Below are 19,742 nucleotides of genomic sequence, written 5' to 3'. Positions count from 1 at the left end.
TCAAACACATCAAATATTATGCTTACTTGCACACATTTTTAAAATCTTTCTTGACAGAGTATAATGTCAGCTTTATCCCTATTCATCCTTGTAAAACTCAAGCACACAGTACATGGTTCATAGATGTTTCTTGGATGAATGGAGGTAAAGAACTCTTTGCATGGGTTTTCATTTGACCTCAATTGACCTTATCTTTTTAAATTGAAAATATACATTTAAAATATAGAACCTTTTATTTTCAACTTTGGAAATATCTAGTATCACTATCAAATATTTATTGTTCACAACTTGACTTTATTCATCACCACCATTTAGCTTCTGGTTCACTAGTAAACTAAGTTTGTTGTTTGGTTCACTAACTATACTCTACAGCATGTTAATGTCCCAGGTTACCACTGTTTGAAAAGTGCCCTTAAGTTTTTGTTAAAGAAGACATTGTGGACAGCATATATTTTAATTGTTGTATTTTCTGTGGTCATACAGATTTTCCCCATTTCTTACTTCTGATCATGATAAAAAAAAGTCCAGGTACTCATTGGAAATTTTTTGGTTCATTACTTATTTTCCCTCCTATTCCAAAAAACTGTAGATGTTTGATTTGTTTCTATGACATCTGAAATAAAAATTTAGTTTCTCCAGCTATGGCTGGGAAGACCAGCGAACAACTGCAGGTTCTTCCCTACTTTCTTAGTCTATATTTGTACAATGCTACAGTAATATATAGACTGATGCTGCTAAGTCACTTCAGTCATGTCCGACTCTGTGCGACCCCATAGATGGCAACCCACTAGGCTCCCCCATCTCTGGGATTCTCCAGGCAAGAACACTGGAGTGGGTTGCCATTTCCTTCTCCAATGCATGAGAGTGAAAAGTGAAAGTGAAGTCGCTCAGTCGTTAAAAAAAAACTCCTTTATACCACTTCACCTTGCTAAGCTATCTTAACTACTGCTTTTATCCAAGCAGCACCCCATCAGAATGGCATGATAATCTTCTCTCTCTTCTTCTAAATAACAAGGCCAACACAATGGATTTTAAATAATGACCAAGGATTTTTTTTATTCATTAAGTTTCAGTATCATTACAGAAAATGTTATGGTACAGAGTTGTTTAACATTGTTTTTTCTTTGCTCTTGATTTCCACATGAATGCTGGTAACACTAATATCTGTACAAGATCAGTCTTTGATTTTATTTTTTGTTCTGTACAATTTTAAATGTATTGGTTAAAAAGGCTGTCAGCACTTAAGGAAGCATTTTTTCCCCCAGTTTGTTTGTTCAAATAAAAGGTATCCAGTTACTGCCCAAGAGTACTGTGCCACGAGGCTACTGGGACGAGAGACGCTCCTCCCCGGACGCTCTGTGGGGATGGCGCTCCTTGAGGCAGGGCGGGCCGCCACCCAGTCACTCTTTGTTTGGCACTGTGCACATAAACACGAGATACATGGTAAAGAACAAGCAGAAGCTCTCCGTAAAGCAGTTATGAAGCGTACTAAGAAGGGAAATTCAAGTGTTGCCTACGCTAGTATAAATAAGCAGACAGCCTTGATTTAAGAGCATAAGTAGTTGTATTTTAAAGATGAGAAAAACACAAGTTCTGCAGGCACCTACCGCTGTCTACTAAAAGCTATCGCTATCAGACCTAGCATTGAACACACAAAGCAATTTGCAAGAAAGGAAAAATTTGCTTTGATATAATCAGAATAGAGTTGTCTGTTAAGATTTATTTTTAGGTGTTTTTTTCTTTAAAAGGTATTTAAATTTTTTTGAAATATAGTTCAAGATGTTGACTATACAGATTAACTTTTATCCAAATCAGAAAAACTAGCTGTGCCGTTGCATATTACAGGATACAGTCAATGATATGTGGACATGCATCAAAGCTTTCTCCCACTGGTGACCATCATAGCCGTCCGATGACCATGACGTCCACCACCTCGCCCTTGTGGAGCTCCACGTACTGCTCTGTCTTTGGAGGAAGCATCAATAATCCGTTGGCGCTGCGCATGCTCATCAGACGGCTGCTCATCTGATTACCTAGGAGGAAATACCTTATTACAGCGGCAGCAGCATCACAGTGTATGCACGTGGAGCCCTTGTAGTTCTTCTCAAAATAAAAACTGATGAACAGAAACACAGGTCTTCAAGAGGAAGAAAGATGATCTGACTTCCCAGATTCTTTTTCAGGTGACCTAGCTACTGTATCCTACTACCTTCTCATTGAACTTTAAAAAATAAACATTACAAACTATTGTTTAAGAGACCGAAATCAAAATTTTACAGCACTGTGGAAAAGGCCACTGAATTTCTCAATTCAGGCTAACGTGTGATGTGTGTCTAAAAGAGAGGCTTTTAAAACCTATTAAAACAATTATGATAATAACAGCAGTGGCTACCATTTCTTTTGTATTTACTTAAGTACCAGACAAGGTGGTAGGCATTTTCCTCAACTACTTTATTTAATTCTCGACACCTCAAAAGAGGTTAGGTAATTTGCCTATGGTCCTACTAACTAGATGGTGGCCAATTTGCAAGCAATCTCTGATGACAAAGCCCATGTACTTACTCACTGTGCTAACTGATGTTTGCACTTAATAGGATCTTTGTTTAAATTTTTTCTGGAATTGCATCAAAAGTCAGGTAAAATATGACTAGAGGAGTTGGGGATAAAAATTTAAAGTCTACAGCAGGTAACTATAGAACTCAATTAGCAAAGTTGATTTCTGAGTCCTTAGAACTTACCAATATCTAGAGTATAGTAAAGGCTACAGAGAATCACAGTCTATTTGGGCTTTAATGTCACATTTCAGCGTGACATAGCCATAGTCCCCTCCTTTTCCTAAAACCAAAGTTGTGCTTAGAATTTACTGGTTGAACAAACAGATAAAAATCTTCTGTAATTCTAGATTTGTATTTCAAACGGTTGTCTAGAAATACAGTTCCAAGGAATAACTGAACAATTATTAGTCTTTTCTATTCTTGTCCTGTTATGCCACACTGTTTAGGAATAACTTAACATCTAATCTCTCAAAAGGGAAAATATACAATAATTACAAAATTAGGTATACTCAAGGAAGGAGGTTATACATAAATTTGTGTTTTAACAGAATGGGTGCAAAGAGATGCCTGCAAGGTATGAATGACCAACCTGTGCTCTGTGCCCAAGGCAGTGGTTCTTGGTGATGCCAAGTTAGTATACACCGATGGTATTCTGGGCGAGGATCCAGTTTTACATCACATGATAACTACAGGAAAAAGAGGAAAGGAAAACAAACTCAATCACTCTTAAACTTGATCATTTCTTAAAACTACAGGGTGGTGGTGGTCATGCAAAGAGCGCAATGGACTGGGAATAGCCTGGCATCCCGCGGTCTCCACCACAGCCACCTTATGTTCTTAATACAGGAAGTCCAGAGGTTGGGTTGCTCTGGTAAAAAGAGAAAAGAAGGCTAAGAAGTTGGTATTTGCAGTAGGGAAAAGGGTAGATGAAAAATACAAAGTCTATTTTTGAAGTCTAATTTGCCCTATGAATTGAGAAATTAAGGCAGATATTTTAATATCGAAAATAAAGGAGGTAGACCTCAACAAACAAGCTCAATATACATTTATCTGCCTATCCATCCATTTGTCCATCTATCCATCCATCCATCAAACAGATTTATTGAGGTGCTAATTTAGCAACTCATTCATATACTTATCTTTAATATAAAAGGGATAGTTACTTTCATTTTTTAAATTTTCACTGGAGTGCAACTAATTTACAGTGTTGTGTTAGTTTCAGGTGTAAAACAAAACAAATCAGTTACACATATATCTCCTCATTTTTAGACTCATTTCCATGTAGGCCATTACAAAGTATGGAGTAGAGTTCCCTGTGCTATACAGTAGGTCCTTACTATCTTATATATACTAGATACATAGTAGTGTGTATAGGTCGTCCCAATCTTCCAATTTATCCCTTCCCTCTCCTTACTCTCTGGTGAGCTTCCCTGGTGGTTCACTGGTAAAGAACCTCTTGCCAATGCAGGAGACATGGGTTTGATCCCCGGGTTGGGAAGATTCCTTGCAGAAGGAAATGGCAACTCACTCCAGTATTTTTGCCTGGGAAATCCCACAGATAGAGATCGCAAAAGAAGTGGCTACAACTTAGCAACTAAACAACAACAACACAACCTCCTTACTCCCTGGTAATGATAAGTTTGTTTTCTACATCTGTAAGTCTATTTATGTTTTGTAGTTAATTTCATTTGTACTTTTTTTAGGTTCCACATATAAGTGATGCCATGGTATTTGTCTTTCTCTGTCTGACTTACTTAACTCAGTATGATAATCTATAGGTTTATCCATGTTGCTACAAATGGCGTTATCCCATTCTTTTTATGAAAGAGTAATATTTCACAGTGTATTAAAAAGCAGAGACATTACTTTGCCAACAAAGGTCCATACAGTCAAAGCTATGGTTTTTCCAGTAGTCACATATGGATATGAGATTTGGACCATAAAGAAGGCTGAGTGTAGAATTGATGCTTCTGAATTGTGGTGTTGGAGGAGACTCTTGAGAGTCCCTTAAACTGCAAGGAGATCAAACTAGTCAATCCTAAAGGAAATCAATCCTGAATATTCACTGGAAGGACTGATGCTGAAGCTGAAGCTCCAATACTTTGGCTACCTGATGCAACTCATTAGAAAAGACCCTGATGCTGGGAAAGATTGAAGGCAGGAGAAGAAGGGGACAATAGAGGGCAAGATAATTGGATGGCAAACTGACTCGATGGACATGAGTTTGAGCAAGCTCTGGGAGATGGTGAAGGACAGGGAGGCCTGGCGTGCTGCAGTCCATGGGGTCGCAAAGGGTCGCACACGGCTGAGTGACTGAACAACAATAATTATTCTAATTAGACTCTCTCTCTGGAATCTACACTAAAATTCAATTCAAGGGTGTTTCTTCTTAATTAAATCACACTCAACTCTTTCATGTGATATTCCTTATGTTTATATGCTACTTCATATCTACTGAGAGGGTAACTTGCCCTTGTTCCTAATTTATTCTGTGCTTACCTGAGGACAAAAATCTCTGTCTTTCAACCTCTCCCCATGGGTGTGTGTTCTCCAGTTCCAAACCATAAGAACTATCGCATGGTTGTGTCATTTGCTACATGTTTAAGCTTCTCCCCCCAGTGGCACTGACTGACCGGCTCATGGACGGCAGTGCACTGGAGCAAATACGAGGCTGTGAAGATACCAGCACCTACTCCCAGTCTTAGTGTTAACTGGTGTGCTGTACTGGAAAGCTATTTTGCTTTCCCATACCTGTTTGTTCATCTACAAAATGGGATTGTTTGTTTTAAAGGAGTATATTTATGTTAATTTAAGAAATAAGAACTGCATCAATTTGAAGTGAATGAATTTTTTTCACAGCCTCACAAACAGCTGTTCCTTTTGTAGCAAGAGATGAAGCTAATCAGGTTTTTGTGGTATTTTACTGAAATGCAGAATACTTTATTCACTAATATATTTAGTTGTACTGACATTATAGTTCTGGTATATTTACATCAGTTAGCTGCAGCTTAAGAAAGCACCTATTTACTATGAGCATCAGTGCTTAAAATAATGATGTATCATGAGTAAATATACACATATATTTTGGTGGAAGAACATTGCAAATTGTGGATGTTTTACTTTTTTTTCCATTCATTCGAAATTGGGCAGTGAGCTATAGACTAGGAGTCCTCTGCTTCCTTTGAGTATTTTTCTGGTGCACAGTAGTCACCCAAGAGATAAAACTGTATTATTTGGTGTGGTATTATATGGTATGCTCTACATGTAAATATCTAATGGAGAGAATTAGAAAAGGAAAAAAAGAAAGGTCAATGAAATGAAGTGAAAAGCTACAGACTGGGAGAAAATACTTGTACAAAGCATGCCTGATAAAGACCTGTTATCCAAAATACACAAAAAATTCTTAAAATTCAGTAAGAACATGAACGATCCAATTATAAACTGGGCAAAAGAACTGAGCACCATATCAATGAAGATACACATATGAGAAGTAAGCATATGAAAAAATGTTCAACATCATACAGGGAATTGCAAATTAAAACAACAATGAGACACCACTAGATAGCTACTGGAAAGGCCAAAAGTCCAAAACACTGGGCACACCAAATCCTGTTGAGAATGTGGAAGAACAGGGACTCATCACTGGGGCGGGAATGCAAAATGGTACAGCTACTTTGGAAGCCATTTTGGCATTTCCTACAAAACTAAATATATCTTATCATACAATCCAGCAATCATATTCCTTGGCATTTACCCAAGTGAACTGAAAGTTTATGTTCATACAAAAACTTGCACACAAATATGTTCAGCAGCTTTATTCATAACTGCCAAAACTGGAAGCAACAAAGATGCCCTTCAGTAGGTGAGTGGATAAACGGTGGCATATCCAGAGAAAAGAATATTATTCTGTGCTAAAAAGAAATGAGCTATCTAGCCATGAAAAGTCATGAAGGGAACTTAAATTCATATTACTAAGTGAAAGTAGGTAATTTGAAAAGGTTACGTACTGTATGATTCCAACAACAAGATATTCTGGAAAAGGCAAAACTATGGAGACAGTAAAAAGACCAAGGGTTAGGAGGGAGGGAGGAATGAACAGGCAGACTGCAGAGGGTTTCTGGGTTGTGAGAGTGTGCGACACTACAATGGTGCGTGATATGTGCCAAGTCACTCAGTCGTGTCCGACTCTGTGACCCCATGGACTGTAGCCTGCCAGGCTCCTCTGTCCATAGGATTCTCCAGGCAAGAATACTGGAGTGGGTTGTTATAACTTCCTCCAGGGGATCTTCCCAACCCAGGGGTCAATACATGTAATTGTACATTTATCAAGACCCATGGAATACACAACAGCAGGACTGAACCCTAATGTAGACTATGGACTTTGGGGGATAATGAATGTGTCACTACAGGTTCACTGATTGTAACAAACGTACCACTGTGGTACAGGACGTCAACAGTCGGGGAGATTGTGTGTGTGTATGTGTGTGTGTGTATATGTGTGTGTGTGTGTGTGTATGTATGGGGTGGGGAGGAGAATACAGGAACTCTTTGAACTTTCTGCTTAATTTTGCTGTGAACCTGGATGTGCTATAAAAAACAAAATTTGTTAGTTAAAAAAGGGGAGAATATTTTGTCCTTCCTCTTTGTCCTGTCCATCTTTTAGAGAAGTGACCTCAAAGAATTATCTAGCATAGTAAGTAATTAATGTAAATATAGTATAATAAAGTTTTTATGGATCCATTTATATGGTATAAAAGGGCACAAAGAAGTAAATAATCAGCCTTCTTAGGGACACCGGGAAAGGATTCACAGAGGGCATGATGATGCCTGAGTCTTATGATTAAGGAATTTTCTAAGCTGAGAAAAGAGAAGGTGGTGGTTGGGAGAGACCGTCGTAGGAAGGCCATCTCATGTTCATCCTGGAGACAGTAAAAAGCTTGGTATGGTGAGAATGCAGGATGGGAAGCAGATAACAGTGGAGGGAAAACAAGCCTTGGGATGGAGGGCCTCCTATGCTCACTTGAGTGTCTGAATTTAACCCTGGGGTCATGGGAAGCATTGAAGAATTTTAATTGGAGGTGCTGACAATGATTAGTTAGACAGAAAAGGGATTTAAAAGCAGGCAAGATTAGAGGAAGAGAAAACATCAAATGTTGCTGCCATTATTCAAATCAAGTTTATTTGGCTACAAAACACAGGGGATGCGGACGGTGGAGGGGACGTTAGGAGAATGGTGAAGATCTGGAAGGCTGGACTAAGGAATGGAAAAAGCTGATCCACAAGATATAAAAGGTTCTTCAGGGGGAATTTTGGCCCCTCCTGAGATTTGTAAATTGGAAGTGATAACTCGAAAAGATGTACACTCTTCTCCAGTTGTACTCAGTGCCCTGGGAATAAAAGTGAAGGACAAAAAGGGAAAACTGATTCAATTTTGTGGATTCTTAGAGTGACTGTAATAGAAGGAAGGAGAGGCAAAAAAAACCCCCCCAAAACTGAGGGTGTTAGAAAAAGTTGAAGTGATACACCATAGGATTTAGGCTGGAGAAAAGGGTTAAAGCCAGAAGGGGCTTATGGACTGAGGAAAAAGGGTGAGGTGTTTAAATTCTTTTATATCTACTGGTAGGTAACTTGTCATTGTTCTTGAACTGTATTCCAGAGTTGGTGAGTTTTGAGATGGAGCACTTCATGGCATTGAAAAGGACAGGCATGTGAGCGGCTGAAGCAAAACTAAAATTATCAAGAATTATGGAAATAAAGCAACTGATGATAAGAGGTCAGGCGCAAAAGAAGACTTTTAGACAACTGTCGAAACCTGAATGTGTTTGGAACGTTTGCTGGTGATAATATGGGAAGGTGAAAGCTCCAGGAGACTCAGGGGGGAGAGGTTGGACTAATTGCTGCACAGACTAGAGAAGAGAGTTTGTGAGAAAACAGATGACAAAAGGGGATTCTATTTGAGTGGAGGCCCCAGGTGACATGCTCTAGGCCCTGGCTGATACTGAGGGCCTGGACTCTGCTTGAGTCTTGTCAAAGCTTCCAAAGAGTGGTTTTAAAGGACCTTGACACTAACTCTTAAAAGTACTAGAGAAGTTACAAGCACTGATTTCATTAGTCTAAAAGAGAGGGGCTTGAGCTCGTTCGCCCCACAAATCATCTGAAATTTATCATGTAACATTAAAATTCTTATGCATGCTGGTATAGATCAGTTTCAACTTCATTTCCCCAAAGTTTCTATAACCTACTTATAATTTTCATCTCCTAGTAATAATAAAACTGGCTTATACTTCTTATAAATCATAGATAGTTCTATCATTTTCAATATCTGTTTTAAATCAAACTACAGGCCATAATATTCTCACATAACAGGCATTCAATTATATCTTGTGAAGATCAATGACTAACCTTTTTTTAAAAGCTGAATAATGTTCCATTGTACACATATACATCATTTTCCTTATCTGTTCATCTGTTGTTGGAAATTTGGGTTGCTTCCTTATGTTTGCTATAGAGGATAATGCTACAACGAATGGTGGGCTGCAAATATCTCTTTGAGATCCTGATTTCCATTCTTTTGGACATATATCCAAAAGTGAGACTGCTGGATCATATGGTAGTTTTACTTTTAATTTTTGAGGAAACTCCATACTGTTTGCCATGAGTCAACATGGATATACCTAGAGGACATCATACCAAGTGAAATAAGCTAGTTACAAAAGTACTGCCAGATTCCACTTACAGGAAGTATCTAAAACAGACTCTCAGAGGCGAAGGATAGAACAGTGGTTGTCAGGAGCTGAAGGATGGAGGAAACGGGAAACTGTTGCTTAATGGATATACAGTTTCTGTTATGCAAGGTGAATTAGCTCTAAGGGATCTGCTGTACAGTATATTATCTATAGTTATGTGGTACTGTGCATTTTAAGGTCCTTTAAGAGGATAGTTTTCACATTAAATTCTCTTACCATGAAACAAATCAAAGAACACAAGGGCATTTCTGGAGGCGATGGACGTTGTTTAGTATCTTGACTGTGGTGATGGTATCATGCATGTTTGTGTTTGTCCAAATTTTTCAAAATGTCTACATTAAATATGTGCAACTTGTATATATAAATTATACCTCAGTAAATCTTAAAAGAAAGAAAAGCACTGGCTTAGGATTAGTTTAAATTGCCAGGAAAATTGTTCATTAGTTACACAGAAACTATATTACATAGTCAGTCGACTAGTAGTAAATCAAGTTGAAGTTAGTGTGGTGAGAAGGGGACTGTAATTTCTGACTGACTTTTACTGCAGGTATAACTCCTCAGCCTTAGTAGTCCTTTTCCAAACAATATGGTCACCCTCTCCTTCTTTTTCTCTTTCTAGTCCTTTGACTGTCTTTTTCTGAACTGTTTAAAATTGATCAGTGGGGTCACAGAAAAAGTGATCAAATAAATTGCTATTCTCTGTTAAGTTTACCTAGGGAAAAGGGAATTTTTATCCCTCCTTCCATAGGGTTTAGTATTAGTTTAGTATTCTATTGACCATTTTGTCATTACATATCCATTCCTAAATGGACTTCTAGCTGAAGAAAATTACTCCCTTTAGGAGTCGTGGAATAATGTGGGAAGGGAATAAAGGGGACTCCTTTCCCTTTGTTTTCTATCATGAAGAGAGGTATATAATCATATTTTCCCTCAAAATTGACTCAATGAACATGAGTTTGAGCAAGCTCTAGGAGATGGTGAAGGACAGGGAAGTCTGGTATGCTACAGAGGGTCGCACAGAGTAGGTGATGACTGAATGACTGAATAACAACAACAACATAAAATTCTAGATGTTTGTTTTGGGCAGTTAAAAAATCATATCCTTATTTGTTATTAGGCTTCAGTTTTGGTTTCTGGTCATTAGCAAACATTACCCTGGCTTTGATGATGGTTGGCCGAGGATCCAAGATGCCTTGCATCTTTCTCAGCGCAGGCACAACAAAGAGATTGCAGGTGACCACGGCTGACACAGGATTCCCTGGAAGTCAACCAAGCAGTTATTTATAGTATACACTAGAAATTTGCCAAAAAAATCATGAATGTCTACACGTTCAGGTATCAAAGGGAATGAAGTGACTAATCACTAGTCTTCCTCTTTTGAATCACCTTGAATCCAAAAGGATGCCAGAATAGAGCTACAGTCAACCACATGGCTGGCTGTGTGTAAACATTCGGATTTACCAGTGAAACGCGACTTCTGATGCACAGAAGCTGCTGAACACCATTTATTTTTGCTTTCCTGAGAGCCATACATTGAAGCCCTTACTAATCAGTTTGTACTTGCTATTTTTAAAATGGCATAAAATTACACAGTAATACATAATCAGTGCAAAAAAATATTAGCAAGTGGGATAAGCATAAAGAAATTTATCCATAATCCTCCCTACCCAGAAATTTCTTTAAATTAAAAAATATAAAACGAAATGATTTAAAATGTGAAGGATTTGAAGGTGAATACTGTTAGGAACTGAATTATGTTTCCCTCAAATTCATATGTTGAAGTCTTAACCCTCCAATGTGACTGTATTTGGAGATAGGACTCTTAAAGAAGTAACTGAGGTTAAATGGGCTTCCCAGGTGGCGCCAGTGGTAAAGAATCTGCCTGTCAATGCAGGAGAGGGTAGGGACATAGGTTCAATCCCTGGGTAGGGAAGATCCCCTGGAGAAGGACCTGGGAACCCACTCCAGTATTCTTGCCTGGAGAACCCCATGGACAGATGGAGCCTGGCGGGCTACAGTCCATAGGGTCGCAAACAGTCGGACACAACTAAAGCAACTTAGCACTCATGTGAAGTTCAATGAGCTTGTAAGGGTGAGGTTCTAATCCAATAGGACCGTGTCCTCATAAAAAGAAAAAGAAACATGAGGAGTGTACACAGAAGAAAAGGTCATGTGGAGGTGTTGGGAGAAATTGGCCATCTGTAAGCAGGGAGAAAGAGCTCAACAGAAACCAACTGAGCTGGCACCTTGAGCTTAGACTTCTAGTCTCCAGAACTGTGAGAAAATATATTTCTGTTGTTTAAGCCACCCAGTCTGTGACATTCTGCTTTGGCAGCCTGAGCAGAATAATACAAATGCCAAGTTCTTTCACAGTTAAAAGAAAAATTTGAGGAATTCAATTGAACCTCTCCAAGAAGAAATCTGGGTGTGTCATGCACTTCAAAGTCAGGTAAGGTGAGCTATGAAAAAATGATTGAGTGGAGAATAACAGATTTAGTTTCTTGTGTGGTATTGTTAACTAACAAAGCTGTGTGACCCTGGCAAGAGTTCCAAACCTTTCTAGGTCTAACTTCACTTAATCACAAAATAAAAAGTTTGGACAGCATGAGTCTCAATATCCCTGTTGTTTCTAAAATTATAATTTTACTGATACTTTCATACAGTGATATGTGACTCTATGTGTGTGTGTGTGTGTGTGTGTAGTGGGGGTAGGGAATGGCTTGTGCTTTTAGATTCCCTTGGCCTGGTTATGTGATGCTAATTTCATCATCAAAATAAAAGGCAATGGCTGGTTTAGCCTATTACTAGCTAAAACCATACCTTTAATTTTGTTCTACCTACAAAAGCAGTTAAAAAGAGATTTTTTAAAAGTTGTAAAGTGATGAGTGACACAATTATTCCAGTAGACAAAATTGTTGTTTTTCTGAGTTATTCCACAGGATAGCAGACTCTTAGTGACAACTAACTGCTTTACCTTCAATCAAAATGTAAACAGATGGAAAGTTTTCTGGGAAAGCAAAAAAAAGGAAAAAGAAAAAAAGCTCAACAATGATTACAGTATTCCTGTAATGTTACTGCTTGATAAAATTACTCTATAAAAAACAAATTGGTCGATGTAAAAAAAAGAGACTGGAAGAACCAACACCAAAAATCTGAAAATAGTGGTTATTTCGGGTAAGGGAGATTATGGATAACATTTCTTATTGTTTATCTAAGTATTTTCTAATGTTTTACAGTGAACACATGTTACTAGAGTAAGTTTAAAAAGTTAAAAAAAGAACAAGTAGATACACAAGACTTGAAAAATCCGATTCTGAGTTTTCAAATCCTTGTAAAAAGAACCACTTTGCTGGTTTTACAATCTGAACATGTGAATTGTTGCTGCCCTCTTTTGGTACCTTCAGGCTGAGCATATAAAATGTCAGAGGAGCAATCTGAAAAGTAGGCTATTTAATTGTAACTTCTTTGGCAGATAAACAACACTTTGTAATGGCAAAACAGGCTCCCACTACAACATACTTCGTAGGTCAAGTCATATCTTCTGTAGACAACATAAACAGTCTCTTCTAAGCAAAATGAAGCTAGAAAGAGGTTATCCTTTCTCTACATAATGGTGTTCAGAGTATCTAGGGCTATATTAAAGGCCTTAAGGAGCTTTATACCACAGATAAATTTTGAGAATTAAAACTTTACTTACATGTCTTCTCTCTTAATATGACAGCAATCAAACCTCTTTTATGCTTATAGATAAGGGGCTTTAAAAATGTTTTTAAAGTTCTAAAATTTTTGGCCTGCCTTTTCTTTCTATCTCTGAGATTTATTAACTATAAAAAAGCAAATAAGCATTCCAAAGCCACCAGACTTGTACATCTGAAAGGAATAAGTAGGTTATTTTTGGAAGGAATCTATGCCAAAAAATAGAGAATGGAACATTGCTTACAGATCAGAGGATAATATTAGAAGTTGAAAAAATAACAAGTAGATGCAATGTTGTATTTCCGTTGTTGCTGTTGTTCTAGTATCTGCAGGGGTGATTCAAGGCCCTTTGAGCACAAAACTCTAGTTGTGGGAGATGATTATATTGCTAACTTTGACCAGTGTCCTGTAAGTGCCCCAGAAAGATGTAGTAACAGGTAACACTTATCATCTTAGGGTCTGAATTGTGCTTTGAAAGGTACTATCTAATTTGACTTTTGCACAAACCCTATGAAGCATATATTTGCCCTATTTTATACATGAAGAAATAGCTTCAGAGAGATTATGTGATTTGTTCAAGGTCATACAGTATGCAAAGCTGGGGCTTGAGCCCAGGTCTTTCAGATTCCAAATCATGTGCTCTGATAGGGGACTGGTCACCTGGGGCACAAAAAGATTTTGGTTATTTTTCCAGAAAAAGCAAAAGAAAGTATTTAAGTTATTCTTACCTGGTAGTGCAAAGATTATTTTTCTTACACCATCAATATCTAAAGTTGCAAATGTCGTTGGCAGGCTAGAAGAAAAAGAGAGGATATTTGTTAGTGACTGCTAAGCACTTTGATGAGTAAATTAAATACTGCAGTTTTCTTGTTATATGGTCCTTCACACAGATCACTTACTCTCTAAAAATACTTTTCTGTTGACTCTCCTTTAAACCTTTATAACCTGCAGTGAAGCACAATTAAATTAATTTGTTTTTAGCATCTTCTGTTTTTAACCAACGCTTCCTGGTTTTCTGTAGTTTACTTTCTTTCCTTCTTGCCAGTGCCAAACAAGTGTATCCCAACCCCAGTTTCTCTAGCCCTTTAGTTTAACAATTTCGAATGCGTTTATTTCCTGCTGACCAGTAACAATCATTCTTTTTATCAGACGACTATCTGGTAAGACATGTCTATCAGATAACCGCCTATTGTTGAAGATGAGTATTTCTCAGCCCTTTAAGACTATACTCAGCAATAAACATAAAAGCTTCCCTATGAAGGGAATTTTTTGAAACATCAAAACAAAATATCACGACTAGAACAAAATTAAAGCAATAATGATTTTTAAAGTTTATTTTTTAATTAATTTATTTTAATTGGAGGTTAATTACTTTACAATATTGTGGTGGTTTTTTCCATACATTGACATGAATCAGCCACGGGTGTACGTGTGTCCCCCTGTCCTGAAACCCTTCCCACCTCCCTCCCCATCCCATCCCTCTGGGTTGTCCCAGTGCATCAGCTTTGAGTGCCCTTAAAACAATAATAATTTTAAAACATTCTCAAATTATGTTTCCTTAAGGGTCTGACAGGAATACTCATCACAGGGGTGTGGGAAGGGGTGTCAGTGGCATGAAGGCGGAGGGCAGTAAATAAGAGTGATTTTTTTTTTTCCTATAGACTACCCTTCACACAGACTCTCAGCTAAAATTTTTATTATATAAATGAAACTTGAATGATGCAAAATTTTAGGGAATGCTGAAATTTCCACATTATTAAAAATACTACCCAAACTGTTTTCCTTTTTACTATTTTCACTGATGAGCTGAATGAGAAAAGGATCACTCACGCACAACCTTTTGCAGCAATACGATGAACATTAACATTTTTGATGAATTGCAGCCATCATTATTAACCAATTCTACTCTGCTATGATACAGTGATATTGGGTTTAATACCACAATATTAAACCATAACACAACAGCATACACTGCAATGTTTCTACAGTTCTTGCTTCTGCTTTTTCTCCCCCTAGTGTTTTATTTTTCTGGGGTCCCCTTCATATGAGACTGCCATCATCTTGACCCTTAAAGCTGGCCTTAGGTTTGGGAACCAGAGAGTAGTAATAGCTATATTGTTAGAATGATAACAATAATAATAATAATAGAAACCACCACTTTTGGATATCTAAGCACTATATCCATTATTTCATTTAATTCTTAAAAAAATCCTATGAGGTGACAATTATTATTCCATTATAGATGATGAAAATGAGACTCAGAGGTTAAGCGATTTAGCCAAAATCACTCAGATACAAAATGGAGAAACAAAGATTTGAACCAAGGTTTTTCTAACATTATGGTTCATAATTAGATAAGGCTCTCATAGGGTATGCTATTAAGTGTTACTATATTGGTTTCATAACATCTATTTTTGGCTACTGAGGCCTTCCTTTTTTGCTTACTTCCTGATTCTTTGGTGTATTTTAGAAAACAGAGATTAGACTGTCTTATCTATTTATAGATACGTTATTTGGCGATTATTGTTACTGTGTGATGAAAATAATTTCCAAGGTACATTTTGACTACAGCTATGTTCACTGCAGATGACCCATAAAAACCGTGATTGGTAGATCTGGTTGATAATATTCCAAATGCTTTTTGAGTATCTCTTTGTCTAAAATGAAAGAGGTTAATTGCATTCTGAATGCACTATATGTGGGAAGAGCAAAGCTAAATTGTTCTTCAGCATTTTATATTTCTTCTTGTTCTACTATTAAGTAGCAATTACTTTAAATTCTTATCTTCAGACAGTATAAAATTCTGGCCAATTAAAGGAAGCCCATTTAAAGTTCTAAACCACTTTTTTATAGCAAACTAAACACCAAGAGTGAGGAGGGAACACATGACACCTTCCCTCTATGTATTTAAAGCTACTTTAAATCATCTTTTGAATCCTGCAGACAGGTACTGTGATTTCTCTAAAGATATTCATTTTTACAAGATTCCATTATAATAAAACATTGTGTAATTGTGCACTGCTATCGTGTCTTATTGCTGGACTATGAAGTTTCTGTTTAGGATCTGGAAAGCTATTGCCTTAAAACTCAACACCTGTTGTTCTTTTCCCTCTTGAGATTGGAATGTCACAGCTTTTAAACTTTAAGGCAAGAGAATAAATAGTAGGAACTGATGAACTCCTACAGCTGAAGTGAATGGTAATAACAGATTAAAAATAAAATGAGTATTTATTATATATCATAGGTGCTGAGATTAATTTAAATAACAGATATTACACAAAATTTCTCCCCTAGAGGTGAGGGCAAGTAATGTCAGCTTCTTTCTCACTGTAGAGAAATAATCAATTCAATTTTTGCAGTTAGTGAGAAGTACATTGACATACTCATGGGATGTTCTCTGTATTCTAATCATATTAGTACTGCCCATGGGGACAGGAATTTTAAAAAGTCTGTGTGTACTCATAGCATAAAGATATTTGCTTAAGACAAAATATTCTTAGTAAGAATGATCCCAATCCAACAGCTTCAATAGTAAAAAGGTCCTGTCAGTGGTGGCCATATTGGAGCAACTACAGAAATACAACACTAAGAATTCTGAATTCTGTTAGATTTTGGAAAGGCTTTAGGGATTATCTTAACTTGATACTTAAACATAAAGCCCAATCCCTGTCTTAGAACTGACATGAGGTGCCCAATAAATCAGGGAGACCAGGAGGGCTGGCTTGACACTTAAAAAAGGCTTCTTTCTAGAAATTTCTGCCATTTCCTGGCTATTTCTGCTATCACAGCTCACTTGTAATAACTGGTAGGTCCCACCTCTACTCTCAGGGTTCACATGAACACCCATCAGAGTATAACCCTGAACTAAAGCATCATCTCTGTTGTCCCAGATAGCAAGGAGGTGTGCGGAAATGCTCACGCACACACTGAGGCGTTTCAACACTGTTTTTATGTTTATGTATCACAGACTTAGAGAGCAGCAGTGGTCTGAACAGACAGGCTATTGCTTAAATACATGGCCACACACATTTTATCACCACCAATGTTTGCATTCTTTGAGGACTTATAATGGATCACAAAACCTGTAGCCACTCCTCAGGGAGTTATTAATTTTTAGGAGATATGCAAGATCTAGGTATGTGTTTACTTTTTTTTCCTCTTTGGAGGTAGTAAGCATTATGAAATACTATTCATGAAGTATTCTTGCAAAGAAAAAAAGTGAATTTGAATCTAATCAAACTTTTAGATCTAACTTCTAGTGTACAGAATATACTGGAGAGAGAGAGAAACAAGTCAACCACCACCACAAGGAAGTAATCAGCCAAACCTAGTCACAAGGACAAAGGATTCAGTTTTTGTAACAAGTCAATGGCATACCAAAAATGCGGGAGCGGGGCGGGTATTAAATGTTCTTATTTAATACAGAGTCAACAACCCAATACACTGAGTAGACCTAACTCAAATCCTAATTCAAATAAAACATACATAAGAAGGCATACTCTTCCTTGACATTCAGGCGACTTTTCAAATATGATTGGGGAATTAGATGATATTCAGGTGTTCTTATTTATTTTTTTAGGTGAGATAATACCATTGTGATTATATAAGATAATACTGCTGTTGTTATTATTAATATTTGAGATGTATACTAAAATGCCATGTCTAGAATTTGTTTTAAAACAATCTAACCCTCTGTTCTCTGAAAAAGGTAAAGGAAGGGATTGATAAAACAATTAAGGAGAAATGTTGATAATTACTGAAGCTGGGTTATGGGGTATACGGGGTTTCATTATACTCTCTGCTTTTGTGTATGTTTGAGAATTTTCATACTAAAATGTTTTTAAGTGAGAGAAAGAGATGAAAAAGAGAAGGAAGGAACTAGACATGGGAATTAAAAGGAGAAAAGGTTTGGAAAGTTGCTTTGCTTCTTTTTAAACCAGATTCAGTGTTTAATAAAGAAGATGAATTCCCATTTCAGATAGGATATATACTTTTTCAAAGAACTTTAATACTGTAACATTCCTTTATTAGAATAAATAATCCATAATAGAAAATGTAATAGGAAAGCATTTAAAAACTTTGTTAGTCAAAGCAAGCCAAACCAACCCATATATTAGATAACAAGATTATTTTCATACCCTGGTTTCATAAAAACCCTGCCAAAATGGATCTGGGCATGAAGATCAATGTCCAGCACCTGCTTGAGATAGTCCTGCAAATATGAAAAATAATCACTTTACTTTCAAACATTTCAATATCAGACTTTCAGACTTTAAATGAAAAAAAAATGTATAAGATTGAAATGAAAAGAAACATCTATTTTAGTGAAGTTGATTTATGACAACTATTTCTTCATTCCTCATTCAGTAAATATTTATCAAGTATAATATATGTATGCTGAATATCAATCAATATACAGGGAGATGCAGCCTTAAACAAAAGAGGCAATGTTCCTTCCCTCATAGAAAGAACATTCCAATAGGAGTAGTTAGAGAGTACACCAAAGAACCACATTAACATACAAATTATTACTTGATAGGCTATTGTCTCTCTTTTAGGATAGAATTTTGTCTGAGAAAGGATGTTAATAAATATGGCTTAAGAAGTTGTGCTTGGGCAGGGAAGCTATGTGTATGCATCCCATGCTGCTCTGCTTAATGAGCTTGAACTAATGTGCATTCCTTGAGGAGAGACTTGGACATTCACCCAAGATTCAGTTCAGTTCAGTTCAGTTCAGTCGTTCAGTCGTGTCCGACTCTTTGCGACCCGATGAATCACAGCACGCCAGGCCTCCCTGTCTATCACCAACCCCTGGAGTTCACTAAAACTTATGTCCATCCAGCCATCTCATCCTCTGTCATCCCCTTCTCCTCCTGCCCCCAATCCCTCCCAGCATCAGGGTCTTTTCCAATGATTTAACTCTTCGCATGAGGTGGCCAAAGTATTGGAGTTTACCCAAGATTCAGTTCAGTTCAGGTCAGCTGCTCAGTCGTGTCCGACTCTTTGCGATCCCATGAATCGCAGCACGCCAGGCCTCCCTGTCTATCACCAACTCCTAGAGTTCACTCAGACTCACGTCCATCAAGTCAGTGATGCCACCCAGCCATCTCATCCCCTGTCGTCCTCTTCTCCTCCTGCCCCCAATCGCTCCCAGCATCAGAGTCTTTTCCAATGAGTCAACTCTTTGCATGAAGTGGCCAAAGTACTGGAGTTTCAGCTTTAGCATTATTCCTTCCAAAGAAATCCCAGGGCTGATCTCCTTCAGAATGGACTGGTTGGATCTCCTTGCAGTCCAAGGGACTCTCAAGAGTCTTCTCCAACACCACAGTTCAAAAGCATCAATTCTTTGGCGCTCAGCTTTATTCACAGTCCCAAGATTACCGAGTCTAAATAAGTCAACTAAAAACTTAGGGAGGGAGCTCTAAACAGAAAGTCAAGGGAGTTTAATTGCTCCACCTTCATATTCTGTGACTACAAACACAACCAACCTAAGGTTATGATCAACCCAGAGCAATCTGACAAAACCTGATCTTCGGAAAGGAAAGGCAACAGTGTCTTGTAGTTGGTTTTGTAGATATAAAGAAAAAAATAGCAGTTTAAAAAATTTCTCCAAAGTAATACAACTTCTGTTACTGAGTTTCCTGCTCACTAATTCAAGAGAGTCTAGTATCCTACTAAAATATTAAATATTTCACAAGTTATGAGACACTTTATTTTCCTTCTCTCCATCTTCTCAGCCAACATC

At 37.4% G+C, this 19,742-nt stretch overlaps 1 protein-coding gene across 10 annotated transcripts in view; it reads right to left on the bottom strand.

The window, feature by feature from the left end:
- Positions 1 to 1,029: 1,029 nt before the first annotated feature.
- The window catches only part of GPHN (gephyrin), a 538,290-nt gene continuing 519,577 nt past the window's right edge, over positions 1,030 to 19,742 (bottom strand). For all 10 annotated transcript variants that reach the window (XM_027552205.1, XM_027552200.1, XM_027552202.1 and 7 more), the window contains 5 exons: positions 18,136 to 18,209; positions 13,726 to 13,790; positions 10,456 to 10,559; positions 3,145 to 3,241; positions 1,030 to 2,033 (listed from right to left, as the gene is read on the bottom strand). In XM_027552205.1, coding sequence (XP_027408006.1) covers positions 1,900 to 2,033; positions 3,145 to 3,241; positions 10,456 to 10,559; positions 13,726 to 13,790; positions 18,136 to 18,209 — 474 coding nt within the window. In that variant the 3' untranslated portion in view covers positions 1,030 to 1,899. The remainder of the gene's footprint in view (positions 2,034 to 3,144; positions 3,242 to 10,455; positions 10,560 to 13,725; positions 13,791 to 18,135; positions 18,210 to 19,742) is intronic.

The sequence above is a fragment of the Bos indicus x Bos taurus genome, chromosome 10, assembly GCF_003369695.1.
Source record: "Bos indicus x Bos taurus breed Angus x Brahman F1 hybrid chromosome 10, Bos_hybrid_MaternalHap_v2.0, whole genome shotgun sequence".
Taxonomy (NCBI): Eukaryota; Metazoa; Chordata; class Mammalia; order Artiodactyla; family Bovidae; genus Bos; species Bos indicus x Bos taurus.
The sequence above is the reverse complement of the archived record's forward strand: the minus strand, read 5'-3'. Positions and strand labels throughout refer to the sequence as shown.